Below are 22,222 nucleotides of genomic sequence, written 5' to 3'. Positions count from 1 at the left end.
AGCATTTCAAGGGGTAGGGAGCAAACAAGCCCGCTGCCTCTCTGCCTACCTGTGATCTCTGTCTGTGAAATAAATAAATAAAATCTTAAAAAAAAATAGCATATATATATGTACATGTACATATATATAATTATAAATATTACATGTTATTTATATATTCATTTAAAATATTATATGTAAGTTATATAAAGTAATATATAAGTTATTCTATATATATTTTGAATTTGATATAAATGAAATCATATAATATACAAAAAAATTTCATGTCAGATTTTGTTCAAAGTAGTGTCTGTAAGATTCACCTATATGTGTGGTATGCCATATTTTTATGAATACAAATTTTTTGAATACATATTTTTATGAATAAACCACAATTTATGCATTCTCCTATTAATGGATATTTGGATTGTTTTCAACTCAGGGATGTTATGAAAAGAGTGGCCATGAACATTTTATTTGGTGGACATTTTGAGGTGATTTTTTTTTTCTCATGCCAAAAAACATCTACTGGTTTTGTTATGCTTATTTAGTATTTGGCCATCTTACTAAATTCTAATAGCTTTTCAGTTCATTTTTCTTGGAACACATTTTTATTAGATAGAACTTTTTACCTCAAGTAACAGAAAACCTAATCCAAATTGGATTAAGGCCCAAAGGGTATATATAGTCCCCTGTAACTGCAGAGTTCAATGTGAACTTCAGGAGAGGTGTGATCCAGAGGGCAGTGCATCAAGGTCCATCTCAATTTCTCCAGGTTTCTCTTGGCTCTGCCCTTTTTCATATGCTACTTTTGTCTTCATCTTGACTCCTTATTGTGACAACAATCTCTACAGAAGTTTTGGAACTCAAGTCCTCCCCACACCAGCCAGAGTAACAGCATGTTCTTTGAAGAACACCCATAAGGAGCAAGGAGGCTTCTTTTCCCTGGTCAATATTACCTGGTATCTCATTGGTCCAAATTTTGAACCAATCAAATTTTATGATCAAAAAGATAGTAGGTCTTGATTGGCTTAACCTAATTAGGGACCATTCCTATCATGAAGAGAGGCATTATACCCCCCAAACCACATGGCTGCTACACAAAGTGGCAGTGGTGAGTTTCCAAAAGGAATATCTGGGGACTTTTGACCTAAATGGATGCTAGGGAAGCAACCACAAAATGTTTAATACAATATTTAGAATGGTATTGCCTATAATGATTTTTCAGTGTCTCATTCTGACAGTTATATTTTTAAAGTTCTGTCACCTGTCTCAAAATATCGGCTGTGCATAGGGTCTTTTACATTTATGTGAAATGATGAAAATGGTTTTGAACTTTTTGAGAAACTTTGGAAAAAATGTTTATAGAAATTGAGGGGCAGAGGGAAGGACTAAGAAGCAAATACTTCTTAACATTTGCTGTGTGATATCATGCCTGAGATCTGATGGCTAAGGATCAGCCCGAAAGGGATCAACCCAAGAGATGGTCGATAGTTGAGATGGACTTGGCATTGTGGGAAAGCATATCAGTTTTCTATCATTGTACAACAAATTTGGTCTTCTTGTAACAAGTCAGCTTATTTCTTCAAGGCCAGTAGGAGAATATCTCTCCAGTCTGTTATGATGGAGTTGGGTTTTTTTTTTAAGATTTTATTTATTTTTTTTGAGAGAGAGACAGAGAGAGTGAGAGTGAAAGAGAGCACAAGTGAGGGATAGAGAGAGAGAGAGAGAGAGAGAGAGAAGCAGGCTCCCCACCAAGTATGGAGCCTGTTGTGGAACTCGATCCCAGGACCCTGGGATCAGGACCTGAGCTGAAGGCAGATGCTTAACTGACTGAGCCACCCAGGCACCCGTCACCCAGTGAACTTCTATTCATCTATCACTCCCTACTTCCCCCCCACCGCCAGACAAGGAGGTCAGGAGCATGACTGAACAACATTGTTCTTGAGAAGCCCTTTTGTCGCTCTTGATGGGCTGGGTAGGGAGGACCTGCAGGCTGACTAATACAGGCCAGGTTCCATTCCACACCTGCTTTGAACATCCGTGGAAGAATATTGGGCAGCACTCAGAAGCAGTGTGAAAATAAACATTTGTTATTGAATTGATAGTTTGAGTGATTATCTTCTATTAACTCCTTTAAGCCTCACAACAACCCAGTGAGGTATTGATGGTTATTGCCCCACTTTATAGATGAGAAAACAAAGTAGTGGAGCTAGTGTTGAAACCCAACACAGAGCTACAGTACCGACAGTATCAGTGCCTGACCCACAGCATAGAATTAAGTGAGATGTACATATGGAATGTTCAGTACCTGCCATATGGCAAATTTGCAAGCATGAGAATTATTTTCATTACCTGTGCCAAGGAAGCTTCTGTTTTCCTATTCTTCATAACAGAGGTAGAAAGAAAATAAAAATAACTAACAACCCGCTCCACATCCCAAAATACCCTCACCCTTATTTGACTGCCCTATGTTCCTATTTGAAGGAGCCAGGGCTCAGTTCCATTGTTTGGAGGAGAAGATTACAGAGAGGGGCAGGACACAAGAGCAGACATGACGTCTGCAAATTTTGGGTTCTAGATGATGGGGAGGAAGAGAAATGTTAGATGGGCTGGTCCCTGAGCCCCCTTAACCAACATATGTAAGCGCCACACTGGAATGCTCAGTAATAGCAGTACTTTCCCACATTCTTTCCTTTTCGGGTTACATTTAGTCAATGGCACACCTCATAGACTTAAAGAACATTCTTTATAGCAGAATTTTTTGCTTGAGTCAGTCCACTCGACTGCTGTCTCCAGGAAAACGTGGTGGAAATTTTCAGTGAAGATTCAGTTAATTCAAGCTCCAATGAGAAGTAAGGGTGATCATAGTTAGAAGACAGCTTCCTTTTAGCTGGGTGACCTTGGACAAATGACTTAGTATCTCTGAGCTTCAGTTTCCTTGTCAGAAGACTGGAAATGGTAGTGGTATATAGAGAAAGGCATATGAAATGCTTGATCTAGTTCTAGCACATAATAAATAATTCCAAAAATATTACCCATTATCATCTCACTTCACACTCAAAACAACCTTGTTAAATAGGGATGATGATTATGATTATTGCCCATATTTTACAGGTGAGACCTTGAGTCTCAGATAGCTTCTGTGTTCCCCCTGACACTGTGGCACTGGCCACGGTTATTGATTATCTGTCAGATTATTTTCTCTTCCACTTTGCCTACACAGTGGGATGGGATTCCATAAATATCTGGGCAGGTTGACAGCGTATCTTGATAAGATATTAACCGCCTCTGCAAAATATGTAGACTTTAGAAAAACAAGACGATACAGGAGATTCCAAGACCTTTATGTTTTCCTCTGTACAGGTCCCTAAGTCAAATTGGAATTAAGTTTATGTATAAAGATGGACTACGAGATGTCCATCATAACTTGTTTACATAACCCAAACTGTGTAAAAAACCTTAATGTTCAACAGCAGAGGCTCATCGGATTCATTGTAGCATATGTGTACAGCAAGATATTATGGTACATCAGAAAGCAAAATACAATTGTGTATTTGTCTCTATAAAATATGTTAGTATACTGTTGTATGTTTAAAGTAGGTTATAATTCATGAAGTATGAATCTGTTGCATGAAGAGGAAATATATGTTTATATAAATAGCACATATATATCTAATAGATGCATATATATGCATATTAAAACGTCTGGAAAGGTGCGAACCGAATTGTCTCCTATGGCTGTCTCTGTTGGAATAGGAAGTATGGGTAATTCGAATTTTCTGCTTTCTTGTGTGTTTGAGAAGGAGATTCTTTACTTTCTGATCTTTATGGAATGTATAGCAATTCTAGCTACTGAGAAAAAGAAAAGAAAAAAGAAGCGTTGCAAGTCTCCATTTGTGCTAACACTGGTTGAACATTTCAGGTGATTGTGAAGACAAGAACAGAGTATCAGCCTGAACAGAAGAACAAAGGGAAGTTCCGGGTGCCGAAAATCGCCGAATTTACGGTCAGTTTCTTTACACAAATTGTAAAGGTAAGGCTGGCTTCGGCCAGCTCAAGACTCCTCGTGCTAGTAGAGTAGCTATTGGAGAGTGGGAAATTACGTAAGACTATTTCTGGGGGATTTCTTGAGGTCACACTATCTGGCTCACTGAGTCTAATCAAACGACAAAACCTCGCCTCGTGAGGGGTACTTATGTTCTCTTCTGCTCTGGAATGCTCGGATAATTTGAAAATTGATAAATGTGCCTCCTTCCTTCTTTTCCCCCTGTCCCCATCTCTCTACATTTCCATCACAATCTCCTGGAAATATGATGGAAATCTGCTTTTAAAAACCCTCAAATTTTAGTCAGTGGATGTTTATAATAAAATAAAAAAAGACAAAGGACAAAAAAAAGCTGACTTCTTGGTGGGAAAAACCCAAACGGTTGACCTTTTGTTTCTTGGTGGAGGGGTTACTAGGAAGATTGATAAATATGTATCATTGTGATAAGTCACATGAAGGAGTCATGAAGAATTCTCTGCAAGGACGAGGAGAGAAACTTCAGGGGAGTACCCTGGAGAAGGTAGCTTAGGTAGCTGAGAAGAGCACAGCTTGTGCAAAGGCCCTGAAGCTGGTCCCAACTCTGAATAGGTATAAGTGCAGTGAGGTTAGGCTCTTAGAAGGGGGTAGGGAGTAGCAGATATGGGACAGGAGAAGTGGGCAGGAAGCAGACAATTCTACGCTGTGTAGACTATCTGGGGGAATTTGAGCTTCATGCTAGAAGCATAAAGGAAGCCATCGAAGGACTTGAAGAAGAGAAGAGACATGATTTAATTGGGTTTTAAATAAAGCACACTGGCTTTAGGGACTGTGGTCCATGGACTGTAGATGGCAAGCGGGAATTTGGGGAGCTATTAGGCTATTGCAGTTATCCCAAGAGAAAGAGATGGTTGAAAGAGATGGCTGAAACAAGAATGTTGAGCAGACAGAGAGACATGGGAAGACCTAAAAGATATTTAAGAGGCAAAATCAGCCGTGATTTTACTAGATCAAGTGGCTCCTTAGATCGATATTGGAGCAGTCTGACTGGGTGTGAGCCCTATTGCCACCTTATACATGTCAAGTGGCCACCGCAAGGCCACAAACCTAGTGTATCAGATGGAGGTAATAGTAGGGTCACTGTGAGGGTCAAGTGCAGAAGACATGCAGGGCACTGTGATCTGTACACGGTAAGTACAAAGGAACAGTAGCTCTTCAGTGTCAACTGTGACTGGAGGCTTTGAAAGTGAAAACAGCCCTTGGGTGGAGTATGTACGTGGATAAACATGTTGGTCTCTTCCCGTCCCTCCCTGTCTCCCTGCTAAATCTGGGTTAAGCAGTTGGCTGTGTGAGCCTGAGAGGGAGTTTGGTCCCTCTCTATGCATCCCTCGGACTGTAGGAGTTCCCTGGATGCTGACGCCTGCTTTGAGGGTGGGGGCTGTACTATTTTTTGTACTTCGGTGTCTGGCTCACAGAATAGGTCCCGTGAATGTGGACCTGCCCTGAACTACACACCTGCAAGAATGAGCTCAGAGCTTCAGCGGGAGGGCCGGGGCACCTTGGTGCATAGAGTATATGCACTGGGCCAGAGAGTACGCTGACCTGTGCTCCTGGCAATGGAGACCATTAGAAATATGTCCAGATTCACGTACAGAAATGTTTGCTGCGGTGTTTTTTGTTCTTTTCTTTTTTTAAGATTTTATTTATTTATTTGACAGAGAGAGATCACAAGTAAGTAGAGAGGCAGGCAGAGAGAGGTGGGGAGGCAGGCTCCCTGCTGAGCAGAGAGCCCGATGCGGGGCTCAATCCCAGGACCCTGGGACCATGATCTGAGCCGAAGCCAGAGGCTTAACCCACTAGCCATCCAGGTGTCCCTGCAGTGTTATTTATAAAATCAAAGTATTGGAAATAATGCTACATTTTCAACAACTTCCTCATGATTTTGTAAATAAGACCACAGCCATACGAAGGACTATTTTCGCAGTGTTTCAAGGTTTCCTTTCTTTCCGAAAGTATTTCATTTACTCTGAATTATGGGCTTCTGTGATATTTTCATCTTCTTTTTACTTTCCTGTGCTTTCCAAATTTGATACAAGCATGCATGATTTTGATAATCAGAAAAAAGGTAGAATTATTTTTAAAAATTTATATTTTTTTTTACCAAATAGCATGTTTCAAGCTTCTGATGGGTTTATTCCTTATTTATCAGTTGCTTTGCAATGATGGTTATGAAGACGCACAATAATTTGGGCAAATACTTCACAGGGAAAGTTGAGGGAAGAAAGCAGGGATTCAAATTGTGTGTTTTCCAGGATTAGAACTATGCAAAAAAACACAAGTAAACAGAGGAAAAAGGACATGGCAGAATGTTATTAACATATGCCATCTGGGGATGCTGGGTGGCTCAGTCGGTTAAACGTCTGCCTTCTGCTCAGGGCATGATCCCAGGGTCCTGGAATGAGCTCCGCATCAGGCTCCTTGCTCAACTGGGAATATGCTTCTCCTTCTGCCTGCTGCTCCCCCTGCTTGTGCTTTCTCTCTCTGTCTGTCTCTCTGGGCAATAAATAAGTAAAATCTTAAAAATAAAACAAAAACAAAAACATATGTGACTGCATTACAGCAGTGGTGTTGGATGATTTTTTTCTCTTCTTTGACCACTTCTGGTGATGTTGCTGTTTAATTATATAAATATTTATATTTATATGATTTTAAATAAATTGAATCGTATATAAATATATTTAGTAAATATATTTGTATTTATATGATATGTCATATAAATATTTAATCATATTTAATCATATTTAATGCCCACAAGCCCTTGTGGGCATTTAAGGAGGCTGATGTAATCCTCCATTTCTCAAAGGGGAGCCATGGCTCGGAGCAGTGATGTGATCTGCTCTAGCCAGCAAGTAGCTGGGCCAGCACTCAGAGAGGAGCCAGATTGGCCTTTCTGTTCATCTGCACATCTGCGGTAGTCGATCACTCCCCATTCAAACGGAACAGAAGTGAGTCAATTAAGAGAAAAGGAGGGGTGTCTTCAGGGCCTGGGCTGCTGAAGCCCCCCGTGCAGCTTGACTCGATTAGTCCTGGGTCAAGAAGGAAGGGTGTTGGGTTTGGGGGCAGCAGTCCCTTGTCAGAACTGGCTGTCAGGGCTGGGCAGCGGGCCCTGCCACTCAGAACAAAATGGGAGGAACAGAGCAAATCCGTTTGTTTACGTAAAGCTGTAAGCATTCCTTAGCCTCTTTTTGCTTTCTTAAAGAGAGCTGCCTCTGGGTTGTGTGGAGGATCTATCTATTGGGGTGCGGGTGGCTCGAGGCTTTGGGGGGAGAATCTGAGGGTGTGAGGTGTTGACTGCAACAAGGCTTGGGGGGCCCAGGTGAGGCCAAAATTCCATTTTGAAGATGGAATTTATAGGACTTGCTCCTGGAGGGAAAAGGGGGGAGGCAGTTAGAATACTCCTCCGTGTTTGGCTTGGCTGGCTGGGTAGGGGGATGCTGTCCACCGAAGTAGGAACTGGGGGCCTAGGTTGGGGACATGCATTGAGTGCGAGGTGTCTGGGGCATATGGGCCATGGGTGGTGGCCAGGTCACCCTTGTATGTAAATGGCTGGGGCTCAGGATGAAGCTCTGTGCTGGAGACCCCGGGGCTGGAAGTCAGAGAATTCCCAGTTAGCGTTAAAAAGTGTGGTGTTGGGAAGTAGTGGCTGGCTGCCTCCCCAGGACGTTGCTCATGGCGGCAGGAACCTTGGGGAGGGCGAAGAAGTATCTGTCCCCTATTCCAAGACCCTCGCAGGGGTGGAAAAGCTTATTACCTCAAATTTCAGAGCTGACCTGGACAGAACAGCTCCAAGCCTGCGAGAGAGAATGAGAGAAGAGAACAGTGGGGCGGGGGGAGATGAATTGAGAAAGACTGGCTAAAAGGATTGCCTGGACTTTTTGTCTTTTCTAAAACCAGGAAGGCTCTTGTGAGAAGTCACAGACTTGAGAAAGTGTCCACCAGGCTATTTAAGAAGACAGGAGCATGAACAGAGGAGCTCCTCCTTCTTTCTTAGTCTTGGGAGCTGAATGTTCCTCTAAAGCTGGTTTTGCCAAGGAGGGCGCTGTGCAGGGTGCTGGTCTGTGCAGGACGCTGGTCTGCACGGGATGTTGGTGCGTTATAAGGCAAATTTTCACAGTTTATCTATCTGCTGTGATCTACTCATTTCTTTGTCTTCCTGCTCTGCTCCTGACCTGTGATTGCTGCCTTATGTATGTTATCTCACTGAATGATCCCAGCACATGGGGCTGGTGGGCTCATCGCCCCACTTGCAGGTGAGGGAAATAGGCTCAGAGAGGCTGGTCCTTCCCCCAAGTTCCACACCAGGAGGGTGTGTGGCTGGTCTGGGCTCCCAGGCCCTACGCAGGAAGTCAGGAGTCTGGAAAGGCTGCTTGCAGTGGAATGGGAACAGGGCTACCGGTGAGCAGCTCTCTGGGGATGCTGCCCAGCCAGCTTCCCTGCCAGTTGCTCCTTTCCTCCTTCTCTTCTGTCTGGCCAGGGGAGGGGGCCTTGGCTCTCCGTGTCGGGCCTCTGCTCCACTAGCGTCCCCTCCCATGCCAACACGGGAAAAGACTTGGGGCAGTGCCAGAACCAGCCTCGCCAGGCTCTGTTGCCTCCTCTGACAGCTGGCAGACTCCAGGCCCCTCTCCCTCCTAAAAGACTCCAGTTACTGTACCTTCTTCTCTGTTCGCCCATCCTCTCATCGCCCAGCCTCATCCTGGATCCCTCTGCCTCCCTTGTCAGACTCCAGTCCATTCTTTCCATTCTTCTCACCACCGCAGAGGAGGACTCTTCCTAAAGCACATATCCTGTAAGGGCTTTGCCACCTTTAAAACCCTTCCACAGCGCCCCCGCTCACCTGCCTCTCCCACAAGTACTCTGACTGCCCAAAGCGCTTCCTTACGACACTGTCCGCGGTCTAACTCCCTGTCTTTGTTCATGCTGTCCCTTCCTGCTGGAACGCTTTTCCCGTCTTCACCACTGCGCGTATTCCCTACTCACCCCTCAACACCCCGTCCTGGCCCCTGTCCTGTGCGGTCTTGCCGGCTGGCCCCATGGTCTGTCCCTCCTCCTTGGTTTCCTGCACCTGTTGTACGAGCCTCCATTCTAGCACCGGCTACATGGTATTGGTGTCACCACCCTACCGACTGACGTGGGACTGGGATGGTGTCTTCGTCATCTTCGCACCCCAAGAACCTAGCCAGTGCCCGACCACCTTAGGAACCAAAAGATGACTTTAATAACTGAACAAACAGGTGAAGGAGTAAAAAAAAATCCCCCTGGCTGACCGAGAAACTCTGCATTTAAATAACACTGGAACTCTGGCTGCCCCATTTTCAATATCTTTATTTAAAACCAGGGCCTTATCTCTGTTCCTAAGCTTCTTGACAATGACACATTCTCATAAATGTCTTCTTCTTGATGCCACATTCTGAGGGAGGTGAAACTGCGTTCATACGTTTGCCATTTGCTTCTGCCAACGTTTCATCAAAACCCCAGGGGCTGCTTTCCTTGGGTGGGATTCTAATCTTTGTTGACAGCAGCAAATGGAGATAAGATATTTTACTTTATTATCTGTTGTCTTGGTTTTTATTGCTCTCCTATTTTAATTTTTATTCTGAGGTACATTCTAGGTGAGTTATTAAAAACGTTGCCTGCTGGGTTAAGAGCAGAGTCATTATCTGGCATGGAAGGAAAGAATTTGCATCTGAGTACTTGGTGGAGAAAGGCTCTGCTCGTATTTGATGTTTATTATTGCATTTCTGGCTAGGGTTTTATTGAAAATCAGAATAAAGATGCTGGCCTATGTTTTTGTCTGGGTGCTTTCTCCAGGCCTGATAGAGGTACTGTTAGAGTAACTTCCAGAAATATATCAATTGATCATTGAAAAGCAAATGTGGCTTTTTTTTTTTTTTTTTTTAAACAAAAACTCCCATGGTGCTGTCTCAGAAGGAATGTACTCAGGGTTTCAGCGAAGGCCTGGGTGGCTGGGTGGCTCAAGGACCACTCCACAGCCCAGTTAACTGAAGCTGCTTTTAATTGCTGACTTTTCATGCTTGTTGATTCAAACAGACACTGGTGAGTAAATGCCAAAATAAAGCAAGTGATTTGTTAATGTGTTGGATGTATAAAAAGGTTGCCAGAGTTTAGTGAATATTCTTCTTTCCTATGGGACTTCTCAGCGGAAGCTGGAGCTGGCTTACACCCTCTCCTGGAGGCCAGTTATGAAGAGTCTACAAGCCAGTAGTTAAGCCATTGCAAACTTGTAACCAAACATAGTGGGAGTATTTACACCATGGAAATGGGCAAACGTAGACAAATTTTCACCCCCACTCCCAAAGCAATAGGAAAGGCAATATGGAAGAAGGGGGAATACATTGGTTGGGGATTTGTGTGAACTAAAGCAGGTGTAAAATGGGATAGTGATGTCTACATTATAAGCCTGGTACGGGGACTGAAATAACAGAAACTAATACTGTCCCATGAGAGCTCAGTAAATGTGAGCTGCTTCTTGTACTTACACAGTAGTTGCATTTCCGGGGAGTTGGTCATCTGACCGGATGGAATGCATCTACTTAGGTCAGGCATCAGTGGGAAGCTTGCCTCAGTCCATCTCCGTGAGCCCTCCGTCTCAACTGACATTGCCATGGCACACCTGTCCCTCCTCACTCACCCTTTCCACTATGCCAGCTTTTGACCTTCCATCTCCATCCCACCCCTTCCACCCACTGTGAGCAACATCAGATTGGATCATTGATCTTGCCTCCCTACTTCCTACAGGCAACAGCATGAGCATGAGGTCCTTACTATGGCATTGCAGGCTTGTTGAAAGGTGTCCTGGTTGCTAGTTGTAGTCCCTGTGCCACTGACCTCCTGCACCCTCAGAACTTCAGCCTACTCTTACTTCTATAAAGCCACTACACCTTTTCCCACCTTCTGGTCTTTGCCCACACAGTCTTCCCTCTTCTCTATTCCATGTTCTCTGATAACCCAGCTCAAATATCACTTACAGAAACCAGTCCTCAATTCCCAAAGTCATTTCTCATCTGAGAGTCTCAAGATCCCAGCATTACCCATGGTCCCTGTACCTGTCTCTGCTTGGCAGAGTTCTCCGGCTACCTGGTTGGGTTGTTGACGTTAACACTGAAAGCAGGGCTTCATAATGTTTTCTTGAGTCCCATGTGGAGGTAGTAAGAGGAAGATGTTTGTAGAAAATAAAGCAATATTTACAATTATTTGTAATTAATTAATAACTTTCATCTTATTGAACATCTGTATGTATCAGGTAGTTTGCTAGTCATTTTCCATCTCATCTTTACCGCACGAAGGAGGCATCATTTTTTATATACAGAGGAGAAAACTGGAGATCAGAGAGGTTAGTTAAGGTACCTCAGATCACACAGCCAACAAGGGGCGGAATCAGGCTTTTCTGACCCAGAGTGGTGTGGGTGACTATGGATGTTTTTGAGTGTATGTGTGAATGTGTGTATGTGCTCTTTTGTCTATACCCATCTTCCAAATTGGGAAACCCTGCACATTTTGGGAATTGGCTAAATTTCACTAAACTGAAAAGTGGTTGTTAGAATTCTAAATTTTGCTGCCTCTCCTTGCTATTTGCCAAGAATTAGGCTAATTTTGCTTTGGCTCTCTCCTTCTTTCTTTTCTTTGAATACACTATTTGGCCAAGCCCTGAAATGCATTGATCCAAAAAAGAAAAAAAAGGAGAAGCAAAATTTCCCAAGGGAGAAATGCCATTTTCCTCACTGATTGCCATGTGGCTGGCCTCGTGGTCCCATCACACAGTGGGAGGGTTGATCTCCTGACTTTCTCGCTCTCTGGGCCTCCGCTGCTGCAATGCGTGATTATATTAAATGTGATTTAAAAAAAAAATTATGATGTTTAAGCTCCTGGAACTGTCAGAGGCAGACAGGTCCTAACAAAGTGACTGTATGTGCAGCTTGTGTGTCACCACCATGTTCTATAATTATAAGAAAACTAGTTGCCATAGCAACTGCCATAGAGGCCTAGCTTCCTCCTGGAGATGCTGACAAGCTCTTCAGCTCCGTGATCCGAGAAATTGGGAAGGAATTTGGTTCTCTGAGAACATTCAACTCTCACTTGGGTGTTAATCGTGAGCTCACTCTGATTCTCCACAACTTGAACTCAGTCGTGTTATGCAATTTGACAGATGCAGGTTCGAATCTGGTTCTAGAACTCACTGGCTGTTGGACCTTGGGCAAGTCACCTCACCTCCATGAGCCTCAGTCTCCTCTTTTGCAAAATGGGGATGCTAATGCCCACTTCGGAGGATTGTTGTAATGGTTATGTTTGTGGTGTACCTGTCAGGGTCCCTTGATATAAATTAGATATGTTCCCCTTAACTGCTTCACTGTGAACAAATGAAAAATTAAAAATGCTGAATTAGAGGTTGCGGAACAAGGTGGTGGGTAATAGGGAGGGCACGTACTGCATGGAGCACTGGGTGTGGTGCAAAAACAATGAATACTGTTATGCTGAAAATAAACAAAAAAATGCTGAATTAGAAAAGGTGGTTGTTTTAATAATAGTGGAATTATAGTAATAATAATAATTTTGGTAACAATTATGGTTAGAAAACCAAATTCATAAATAAAACATTCTAGGATGAATCATGTATATGAGAGATAGAAAGAAAGAGGGATGGAAGGAGAGAATAGAGAGAGGAAAGATAAATGAATATACACCTGGGTGAAATTGACTTGAATGAAGATTCTGCCAATTTTCTTTTTTAAACTACATTTCCTTGAAGCTAAGAAAAAGATCTCTAGTCCCCCCCAAATCTCTAACTTATGTTAGGAAATCTAGCTTCTATCTCAATCTCTGGACCTCAGTTTTCCCATCTGTAAAATGAAGCAGTCGGGTGGGATTGTCTACAAGGGCTCTTCTGTCTTTGATGTTCTTATGTGGTTCTCAACCAGCGATGATTTTGCAATGAGGGGACATTTGGCAATGTATGGAGACATTCATTGTCATCACAGCTGTGGCATGTGTGTGCATACTACTGGCATTTAGTAGTTAGAGGACAGAGATGCTGCCAAACAGCCTGTAATGTCCTGGATGACCTCTACAATGAAAAATTATCCTGCCCCAAATGTCGTGGGTGCCAAGGCTGAGAAACACTGGTCTAGGACTTACCACCATGTTTATTGGTCTAGAAACAAGAATCATGCCCCTATCACCTCACTGAGATGTGTCAGAATTGTTGAGTATTCAGTTTCTTATCCTAGCCATCTCCTGGAGATTTGAGGCCCTAGAAAAATTAGTTAAGGTAAAGGCCAAAGACTTCTCAAGATCCCAGGGGCTTAATAAAAAAGGATGGCCTTGGGAGGTGGGGAAAATGTGGTCCTGTGAATTTTCTTTTTCCTGGATACTGTATAACTCTAAACAGAACAAATATGATTATTTCATGAGCAAACAAGGTACAATTTTGGACCTATAATTAACTTTATTATTATTTCTCTATAGAGAGTAAAAATAAGTCTTTGTATATATTTCAACTGCACCCTCATTTCTAGCTTCAGCCTTTGATTTTGACATTTCAAGTCACAGCTAGTGTGTGTCTCTTCTCAGAGTCATTGTGATCCCTCCTTACTTGTGCTTAAAATCATTTCGAGGGTTCCCCTGGCCTTTAGGGTGAAATCTGAACCCCTTTGTTCATTGTACCTGGCCCTCAGAAACTGTCTTTTGCTCATCTCTTCCTTCCTGCAACCAAACTCCTCCTGCCAACCCACATTACTCATGGAATCCTGGGCACACTCTGCCCTATCTCCTCCAGTCTTCAGTTTAGCTGTTTCTTGCACCCTGAATACTCTTCTCTCCCCCATGGTCTAGTGCACACCTGTTCATCTCATTGGTCTGGCTCAAACATCACCTCCTGGATGAAGCCAGTCCTGGTAGCCCGTCCTCTCTTCCCCTTTGTCAGTTGTGGAACTGAACGTTTCCTCTGGGATCTTCCTCACTGGACAGAGTTTGTCAACTTGACCTCCTTCGTGCAGGTACTCCCTTACTTGGGATTTTCCATGGCCCTGTGAAAGCCTGGGCTCTTGGAGACGGACGGCACCGCTGGCTGAGTTCTACATCACCTAGAGCTATTAATCATGGGGACTTGAAAACCATGGGTGGTCAGTAAGTTTTCTTTTTAAACAAGAGTAACACATTTACACGTGCAAAATTCCCACAGTATAGAAAGGCATAAACTGAAGATGTCTCCTTTTCTCTCCCTTAGTAATCCTTCTCACCTCAAAACCCATCATCAATGTCTATGCTGCCCAAATTAGAAGCCTCTAGCCAGATGTGGCTATACTCATTTAAATTTATCAAAATGAAATAAAATTCAAAATTTAATTCCTCAGCCACACAAGCTGCATTCTGAGTGCTCAGCAGCCACGGGAGTCCAGTGGTTACCATATTGGATAGCTCAGATTTAGAGCATGTTTCCATCATTGCAGAAAGCTCCATTGGATGGCCCAGGAGAGTTTATGTTCCCTTCTAGAGACATTTTTGACATGTCAGCATATATAGAATTATATACGCATGTACACTTTTGATATCTTTTTTGTTTTCTCAAATGGGACCATTTTATATATATTCTTCTGTACCTTGCTTTTTTCTCTTAATAATATAGCTTAGAGATCCTTCTACATCAGTACATTGAGATCCTTTTCTGTTCTCGTTAATGACTGTAGAATGAGGGTTTTCATAATCTTCCTCAATCAGTCTCTTATTGTTCTAGCTTTCAGTCTTTTGTCATTAAAAACCCTGCTGCAGTGAACTTCCTCGTGTGTGTATCTCCACACACACACGTGCACACACACACACTCACCCATCTTTCATATAGTTTACAAGAATATTGCAATGAGAATTTTCATCTTATAAGCTGTGCAAGAGAGCCTATGAATCTTCAATTTTTAATAGATTGGGCCAAATTATCTACCAAAAATTTTCCGACCAATCTATACTTCCTGCATCATGGCTACAAGTATGTTCTTCCCCACATTGCTAGTTTTAACAGTCTTTAAAAGATTTACCAATCAGATATAGAGAAAATGGCACCTCTTCTTTGTTTAAGCGTGTATGTCTTTCATTATCAGTGAGATGGAGCCCCTTTCTGTGTAGCAGTTGACTGTTTGATGTTTGCTTCCTTCCTGGAAAACACCCTTTTTGGTTGGACCACTTGTTTTTCCTTCCTACAGATTTGTGTGGCCTCTTCCCAAAACTAAGAACTTAGTCATTCTCATTTATTTGGTACTTTCTTAGTTGTCTTTTGCCTTTTGGTTTTGTTTATGGTGTAACTTCTTTTTTAAGCCGGCGGGATTTCCTACATTTGCTTTAACTTAATCACCAACTCCAGAAGGCATAAATGAAAATATTGATACAGTTAACTCTATAAAAATCAAGGCCTTCTCCCACCCTAAACTCATGTTTTCTTCTAGTACTTTTACGATTTTATTTTCTATATTAAAATTTTGGTCCATTCGAAATTTGCATTGTAAGTAAGTACAAATTACTGTGAGTAAAGTAGGAATCCAACTTTCTTTGTAAATGGCAGTTTGCCATTTTTTCCACATTCATTAGTTAATCCTTCCACTCTCTGACTTGATATATCCCCATTTTTAGATAGTGCATTCCCATTTGTATTTGAGTTTACTTCTGGGTTCTCTTTTCTTCCTTTGATCTGACAATTATTTGATGTAAAAAATTGAGAAAATACCAAATTGTCACTATTACATGGTTTTGTTATTTGTTATTATTTATTTATTATTTTTAAGCAGGCTCCACACCCAGCATGGAGCTCCATGTGGGGCTTGAAATCACAACCCTGAGATCAAGACCTGAGCTGAAATCAAGAGTCAGATGCTTAACCAACTGAGCTACCAGGCCCCTCTTAATTATAGACTTTTATAATACATCTTATAATCTGTGTAAACTGTTCTTTCCTTAATCCTTCGACTTTTCAGAAACCCCTTACCCATTCTAGGATGTGTGTTTTTCCAGATATATATATATATTTTTTACATTCTAAAAACTCATGCTGCTTTTTCATTTGGGTTATAAGAATTTATCGATTAATTTGAGGAGAAGCTACATCTTTAAAATACTGAGTCTATGTAGACACAAATTTAATGTTGCGTCTGCTGAAGTCTTTTTTAGAGGTTCTAGTTGAACTTTAAAATCATATTTATAGTTCTTATTACATTTATTCCAAAATATATACCTATTTTTTGTTGATATTATAAGAGGGACCTTTTCTTCCATTATATTTTCTAACTAGTCATTATTTACACTTAACAAAAGTAGTTTTGAATTTTATACCTTTACTTGTCACCAGATAGTTACTAATGCATCTTATTGTTTTTAAATAATTTTTTGAAAAAATAATCCTTTGGCTTCTGTACATATATAATCCTTTGGGTTCTGTACAGATGATATTGGCATATCATCTGCCAATAATGCTGATATTGTTCCCCTTTCTGATATTTAGTTCTCTTGTGTTACTTCTTTGAAGATTGTTTTTAGACTCCTACTGTCATTTTCTTGTCTAATTGCATGGCTCAATGATTTCAAGTCTGCTATTTCTAACATTTGGCCATTTACACTTTAAAAAAAATTATTTTAGAGAGATGGAGGAGGCACAGAGAGAGAGGGAGAAGGAGTCTTAAGCAGACTCCCCACTGAGTGCAGAGCCTGACATGGGGGTCAGTCTCACAACTCTGAGATCATGACCTGAGCTGAAACCGAGTCAGACACTTAACCAACTGTGCCACCCATGTGCGCCTTTGTCACTTACATTTCGATGGATTTTTTTTCCTCCCCAAATGTCTTTTCTGCATGTATGGAGAGGGTCCTTTGGTTTGTCTTCTTTGACCTGGCATTATGAAAAATTATATGAGTAGATTTTTAACCACAAAGCCAGTCGTACATGTTCATGTTTGGTTATGGTGTACTACTGGATTCTATTTGATAATACATTCTTTGGAAATTTTGCTTTAGTCATGTTGTGAGTTTGTGTTGAGTTATTTTGTGTGTGTGCTGTCTTTGTCAGTGTGGTACTATTATGCTGCCTTTGTAAAGAAAATGTATATGCCTTTTTCTTTCTCGGTGCTCTAGAAAATTTCAAGGAATACAGAAATACCATTTCTTTTAGTTCTTTTTTTTTCTAAGAATGAACACATAAAGTCATCGGCTTAGTGTTATTGGGAGGGTGTGGGTAGTTATCAGTATATATGTGAAGAACTAATAAGCAAATTTCATTTGTACCCAGCTTCCTCTCTAAAACTTTGAAAGCTTACCTTTTGAAATGCGCTCATTGTCCTTCTCCTGATTGTAATTCCCTTCAGCAATATTTCTCTAAGTGGCCCCATTCAGTCAATAAGTATTTACAGAATAGACACCATGACCCAGGCCTTGGGGTAGGTGGTGTGCATGATTCATGGAGGTACCAGACTTGGTGCACGATCTAATGTTTCCAGCATCCAACTGAAACCTCCATTCCTGTGCATTTATTTGATTTTAAAGCAACATCATTTATCATTGAATATTAATAGAGCTCAGGACTCTGTATTTACAGTTTCCCCTTTAGGCATACAAGAATTATTTTTGGCTGTAGAGTGCAACAGCTCACTCCATCACATGGCAAATTGTCTCTCCTCTTCTTGGGCTGGAGCTTGCTGTCTTCCGTCTCTGACTCGAGTCTTCCAAGCAGGGTCATGCTGATTGTCCACAGGTAGAGCCCTGGTGTTACCTCTCTTTATTTCTCTGAGCTAAGTTTTTTGTTTTGTTTTTTTTCAAACCTGTAAAATGGAGATACCAAACTTGTTTGGTGATACGTAGATGGGAAAGCATTTGTAAAGTGTCAAAATGCAATGGGCACCCAGTAAACCTGAGTTTATCTCCTTATTTTGGTATTTCCTCAAATACCCAGCTCAGTACTAGGCTATGAAGAAGGCACTCATGGAATATGTGTTCAGGTCTAGATTATTTTTAGAGTCCTTGACTGGTCTTCCTACCTCCCAATTTTACTACTTCCAATTCAATTTCCATCCAAACTGCCAGAGTAATATTTAGTGCTCAAATGGAACCACATCAGTGAACACTGGATAGTAAACATAGGTTAGCTCTCTGGTTCTCCTAGTAAAGTCTGACACTGTGCTCCTTCTTGAGCTTGCCTCTGTTTACCTTTCAAGCTTTCTCGTTCACCATCCCGTCCCAACCACACCCCCATACCTTTGCACTGGCTGTTCTCTCTGCCCGCATCACCCTTCCCCGCATCCTTCCAGGATGGCTCAGGAACCCTCTTGCCTGGCGTGGTCTTCATCACAGCTTGTCTTCTAAGGGGCTCTCCTGAGGGTGGAGACCACGTGTCTGTCATCCCTACGTCCCATGTGCCTGGCCCTGGGTCTGCTGTGGACTAGGTGTTCTGCCCGTATCTGTTGTCAGGTGCGTGATTAGTCTTGGGTTACATGGTAAAATATGAATGAGGTTTTCTCCGTTTCAGTTCTCGGAGGAGCCCTGGGGAAATAGTTCTTTAAAACACGAAAATGAGGCCAGGAAAATCAATTGCATTTCTCGGATGCAGGAGATGACGGAAATGCGTGACTTTCGTGAGCCTCCCAGGGCACAACACTATAATGGGGAGTCAGACGCACCTTTCATTTAACATGGATTTCAAGCAGGGCCCAGGCTGGAACTCACCAAACCATTCAGCCACCCACTGCTCATGAAATTCAGATGCAGGCTTGCTTGAAAAGCCCCGAGATGCCTTGCACAGCTCCTTTCTTCTTTTTAAGTAATAATGAGCTGGCTGGGCAGCCTTGCCAATGATTTTACAGTTAAACGCCTACGCTCCAAGACACCTCCTTCGATAAGTGGATGGGGCAAAAAGGTCAGTGAAGAGACAGGAGGGCGAATATTGACGGAGTGTCTTCTGGGTTCCAGGCACTGGGCTTGCTGTCTTTATCATATCCTGGACCTTCCTAACTGCCCTGTGATGGGGACATTACTGTAATCACTCCCTTTGTACAGAGGACAAAACAGAGGGTGAGAGAGAGGTGACTTGTCCAAGGCCACACAAGTCAGATAGGAGCCATTTGTGTATCTTCTGAGCAGTCAGTTTTCTTTTCTTTCTTCCTTCTTTCTTTCCCTCCTTCCTTCCTTCTTTCCTCCCTCCTCCCTTCCTCCCTCCTTCACTTCCTTTTTTCCCTCCTTCCCCCCTTCCTTCCTATCTATCATCTGGACTCCGAATATTCTAACAGATCCAGTTCCTTTCTTTTGTCAGGCTCTAGTAAACACTGAGCCCATGTTTGCCCCCTGCTCTGAGTACGGGCACTGTTATAACACCTGCTTCCAATTTGTGCCCATCTTTGTTCCTTCCACTTACTTCATTACTATTTTCCTCATCTGTGAAATGCGGATAATCATCATAATCCCGAGCACAGAGGACTGTTGTGAAGATGCACTGGAGAACCCAGATAATGTCCTCAAGGCAGAACTTGGCACATCGTGAACACTCAGTGAATAGTAGTGATTACTAAATCACGTAGTCAGAAGTTGCCCTAAATCATTTCTGGAAAAAGATGATTAGGGTGTAATAAAAATTAGACGAATGAAACTAGTTAGGTGCCTTTATTTACTCGGCACAGATTTTATTGACCACCTACTGCAGTGAAGCCCTGGCCTGATACAAGGGCTGCCAAGATGAATCCTTGAGGCTGGGAACCCTCGAGGGAACAGACAGCGTGGGGCAAATGTCCAACCGGTTTGCTTAACCATGGAACCTGTCACTGTGAACATCCCACACTCTGTATCTTCTGCCCTGCTTGATTTCCATGTCTAGGAAGCCGCCCTGACCTGAAACTCACTCCCAACACTTTGGTTGTCTGCAGTCTGGCAAAGAACTGGAAATGACAGGAAAAGATACTGGCCCTTCACTCTGGGTCACGACGCCCACTCCTCCAACCAGGACTGCTGGGAGGGGTCGGGCTGGGGTCGCCATTGGATAAGCACACAAACAGGCGCCCGGATTGCAATCTCCTTAACGAACTCAGCAGAGGGAGGATCATTTCTTTAGGCTCCAAGCCCTTGCTTTAGTGTTCTGCAGAGAGGTCTTTCTGCGGCCCTGCAGGCTGGCTGTGTGCTCAACCTTGTGTGTCTGCTGGGTGATTTGCTTGCCTTTGTAGAGTCAGAACAATTTTTAAAGGACCTGCGTTTCCATTATTTGGAGTCAGGGAGAGTGGGCGAAATGCAAGGGTCTGATTCCTGCCCCGAGACACCATGCAAAAGTTAATTAAGGCTCTGACTCACCAGACCATTTTGATGAAATTAAGAGGTTCAGCTAAGCGTCGGCTATTTCAGTGACAGGAAGTCAAGCAGTTGGCTCTGTAGGCGACTGCTTAAGGAATGTATTTCAGTAATAATGACAGTAATGATATCCAACATTGCTGGGCGCTTTACATCCAGTGTCTTTGGGAGTCCTTCCAATGTGTCTGGTAGGTAGTGTTATGAATTTCCATTTTTTTTTTTAAGATTTTATTTATTTAGTTGACACAGAGAGAGATCACAAGTAGGCAGAGAGGCAGGCAGAGAGAGAGGAGGAAGCAGGCTCCCTGCGGAGCAGAGAGCCCGATGCGGGGCTCGATCCCAGGACCCTGAGATCATGACCTGAGCCGAAGGCAGCGGCTTAATCCACTGAGCCACCCAGGCGCCCCATGAATTTCCATTTTTGCAGATAGGAGATGGAGGCTCAGAGAGGTGGCACTACTTGCTTAAGGTCACACAACCAGAAAATGGTGGAGCAGAGACTAGATCCCAGGCCAGTCTGGTGTCAGAGCCTGGCTCCTTCTCCCGCCTCCCACTGCTTCCTTTTTAAACCCCTGCATCCCAGTCCCTGCAAAGCCAAAACTGAATTGCTATGCCCCTTGCACCCTGATCCTTTGGAAGCCTTTGGTTTTCTTCATAATAAATTAAAATCGTGATCACGGCAGCAGTAGATCAACATCGTGTCCTATCCGCCCAAAGCCCATTCGCCTGCACGTTGGGACAGATTTGTAGCTGCAATCACTCCTTGTGGAAACAGCAAGGCTTGTGTGACATATTAATTTACTGAGCTTCCCCGGGTGCCCAAGAGCCCTGGCAAGATTTGCAAGGGTCTCCTTCTCTGGACCATACTTACAAAGTGCAGGTGAGTGACAAGGTTGTAGGAAAAGCTCCAGATCTCCCCTTGCTCAGCAGCCCAAGCAGGAAGAAAGCCCAGGTGTGCTGAGCAAATGTTAGAAGGCCTTGACCTAGCCTTGACCCTTGTGGGACGCTGGGAAGTCCCCTAGCTTGACCTCAATAAGACAGGGACAATAACAACTTCATCAAACAGTTGTTGTGCAGACTTGATCAAGCAACGGGTGCAAAACCCTGTGCCTGGCTCACAGCAGATGCTTGATAAATGTTAGGTCCTTCTTCTCCACACCTCCAAATCCCCTCCCTTCCCTGGGGTAGAAGGTGCTGGACCTCTCTGGAGAGGTTTTGTGGACACATGCTCTGGACCCCTTGAATCCTCCCACCTGTCCTGTGCAGTAATCAGTCATTACCTCCCTCATTGGACTGATTGGGAGCAAGTCCTGATTTCAACCTTTGCTGCTATCTGACCCTGAACCAGTGACTTTTTGGAACCTTATTTCCTGTAAAATAAGATTTAAAAGATAAATTTTATAAGGGCACATTTAAAATGCATAATGAAAGAAAACATAGTTTTGTATCTGCTGTCCCCAATTTGAACACTGGGAAATTTCACTTAAAGTTCAGGACCTCTGTCTTTTCTCGAGAAAGCAGAAGATCAGCTGTGATAGGCCCTCCTTCCTGTCCTTGATGCCACTTTCCTGGGGCCGAGCAGCTGCTGTTCCCGGTGGGGCGTGTTCCCTCCAGTGTGCTTGCCCTCCTCCCTCATTTATGGTGCTTGTCTGTTCTGTGCTCACACCTAGTGGGAGACTAGGAAACGTTGACTCCCTCCCCCTTGAGACATCGTTTAGATCAAGTTGCATTTATGTCTCTCTTCTGCATTTGTCTTTATCAGCTTAGAAAGACGCTACCTTGTGAAGTAAGGCCTCAGCCTCTCCATCCTATACAAACATCACGGTCTTAACATCCTCTGGTCCAAAA

The 22,222-nt window shown here is 43.0% G+C and overlaps 1 protein-coding gene across 1 annotated transcript in view; it reads left to right on the top strand.

Moving 5' to 3' along the window:
• Positions 1-22,222, top strand: part of NSG2 (neuronal vesicle trafficking associated 2) — a 53,036-nt gene that overhangs the window by 12,688 nt on the left and 18,126 nt on the right. Inside the window, exon 3 of the mRNA XM_045998823.1 lies at positions 3,905-3,988. Coding sequence (XP_045854779.1) covers positions 3,905-3,988 — 84 coding nt within the window. The remainder of the gene's footprint in view (positions 1-3,904; positions 3,989-22,222) is intronic.

Source organism: Meles meles, chromosome 3, assembly GCF_922984935.1.
Source record: "Meles meles chromosome 3, mMelMel3.1 paternal haplotype, whole genome shotgun sequence".
NCBI classification, from domain to species: domain Eukaryota; kingdom Metazoa; phylum Chordata; class Mammalia; order Carnivora; family Mustelidae; genus Meles; species Meles meles.
Note: the sequence above shows the minus strand (reverse complement) of the source record. Positions and strands in the feature narration are given on the sequence as shown.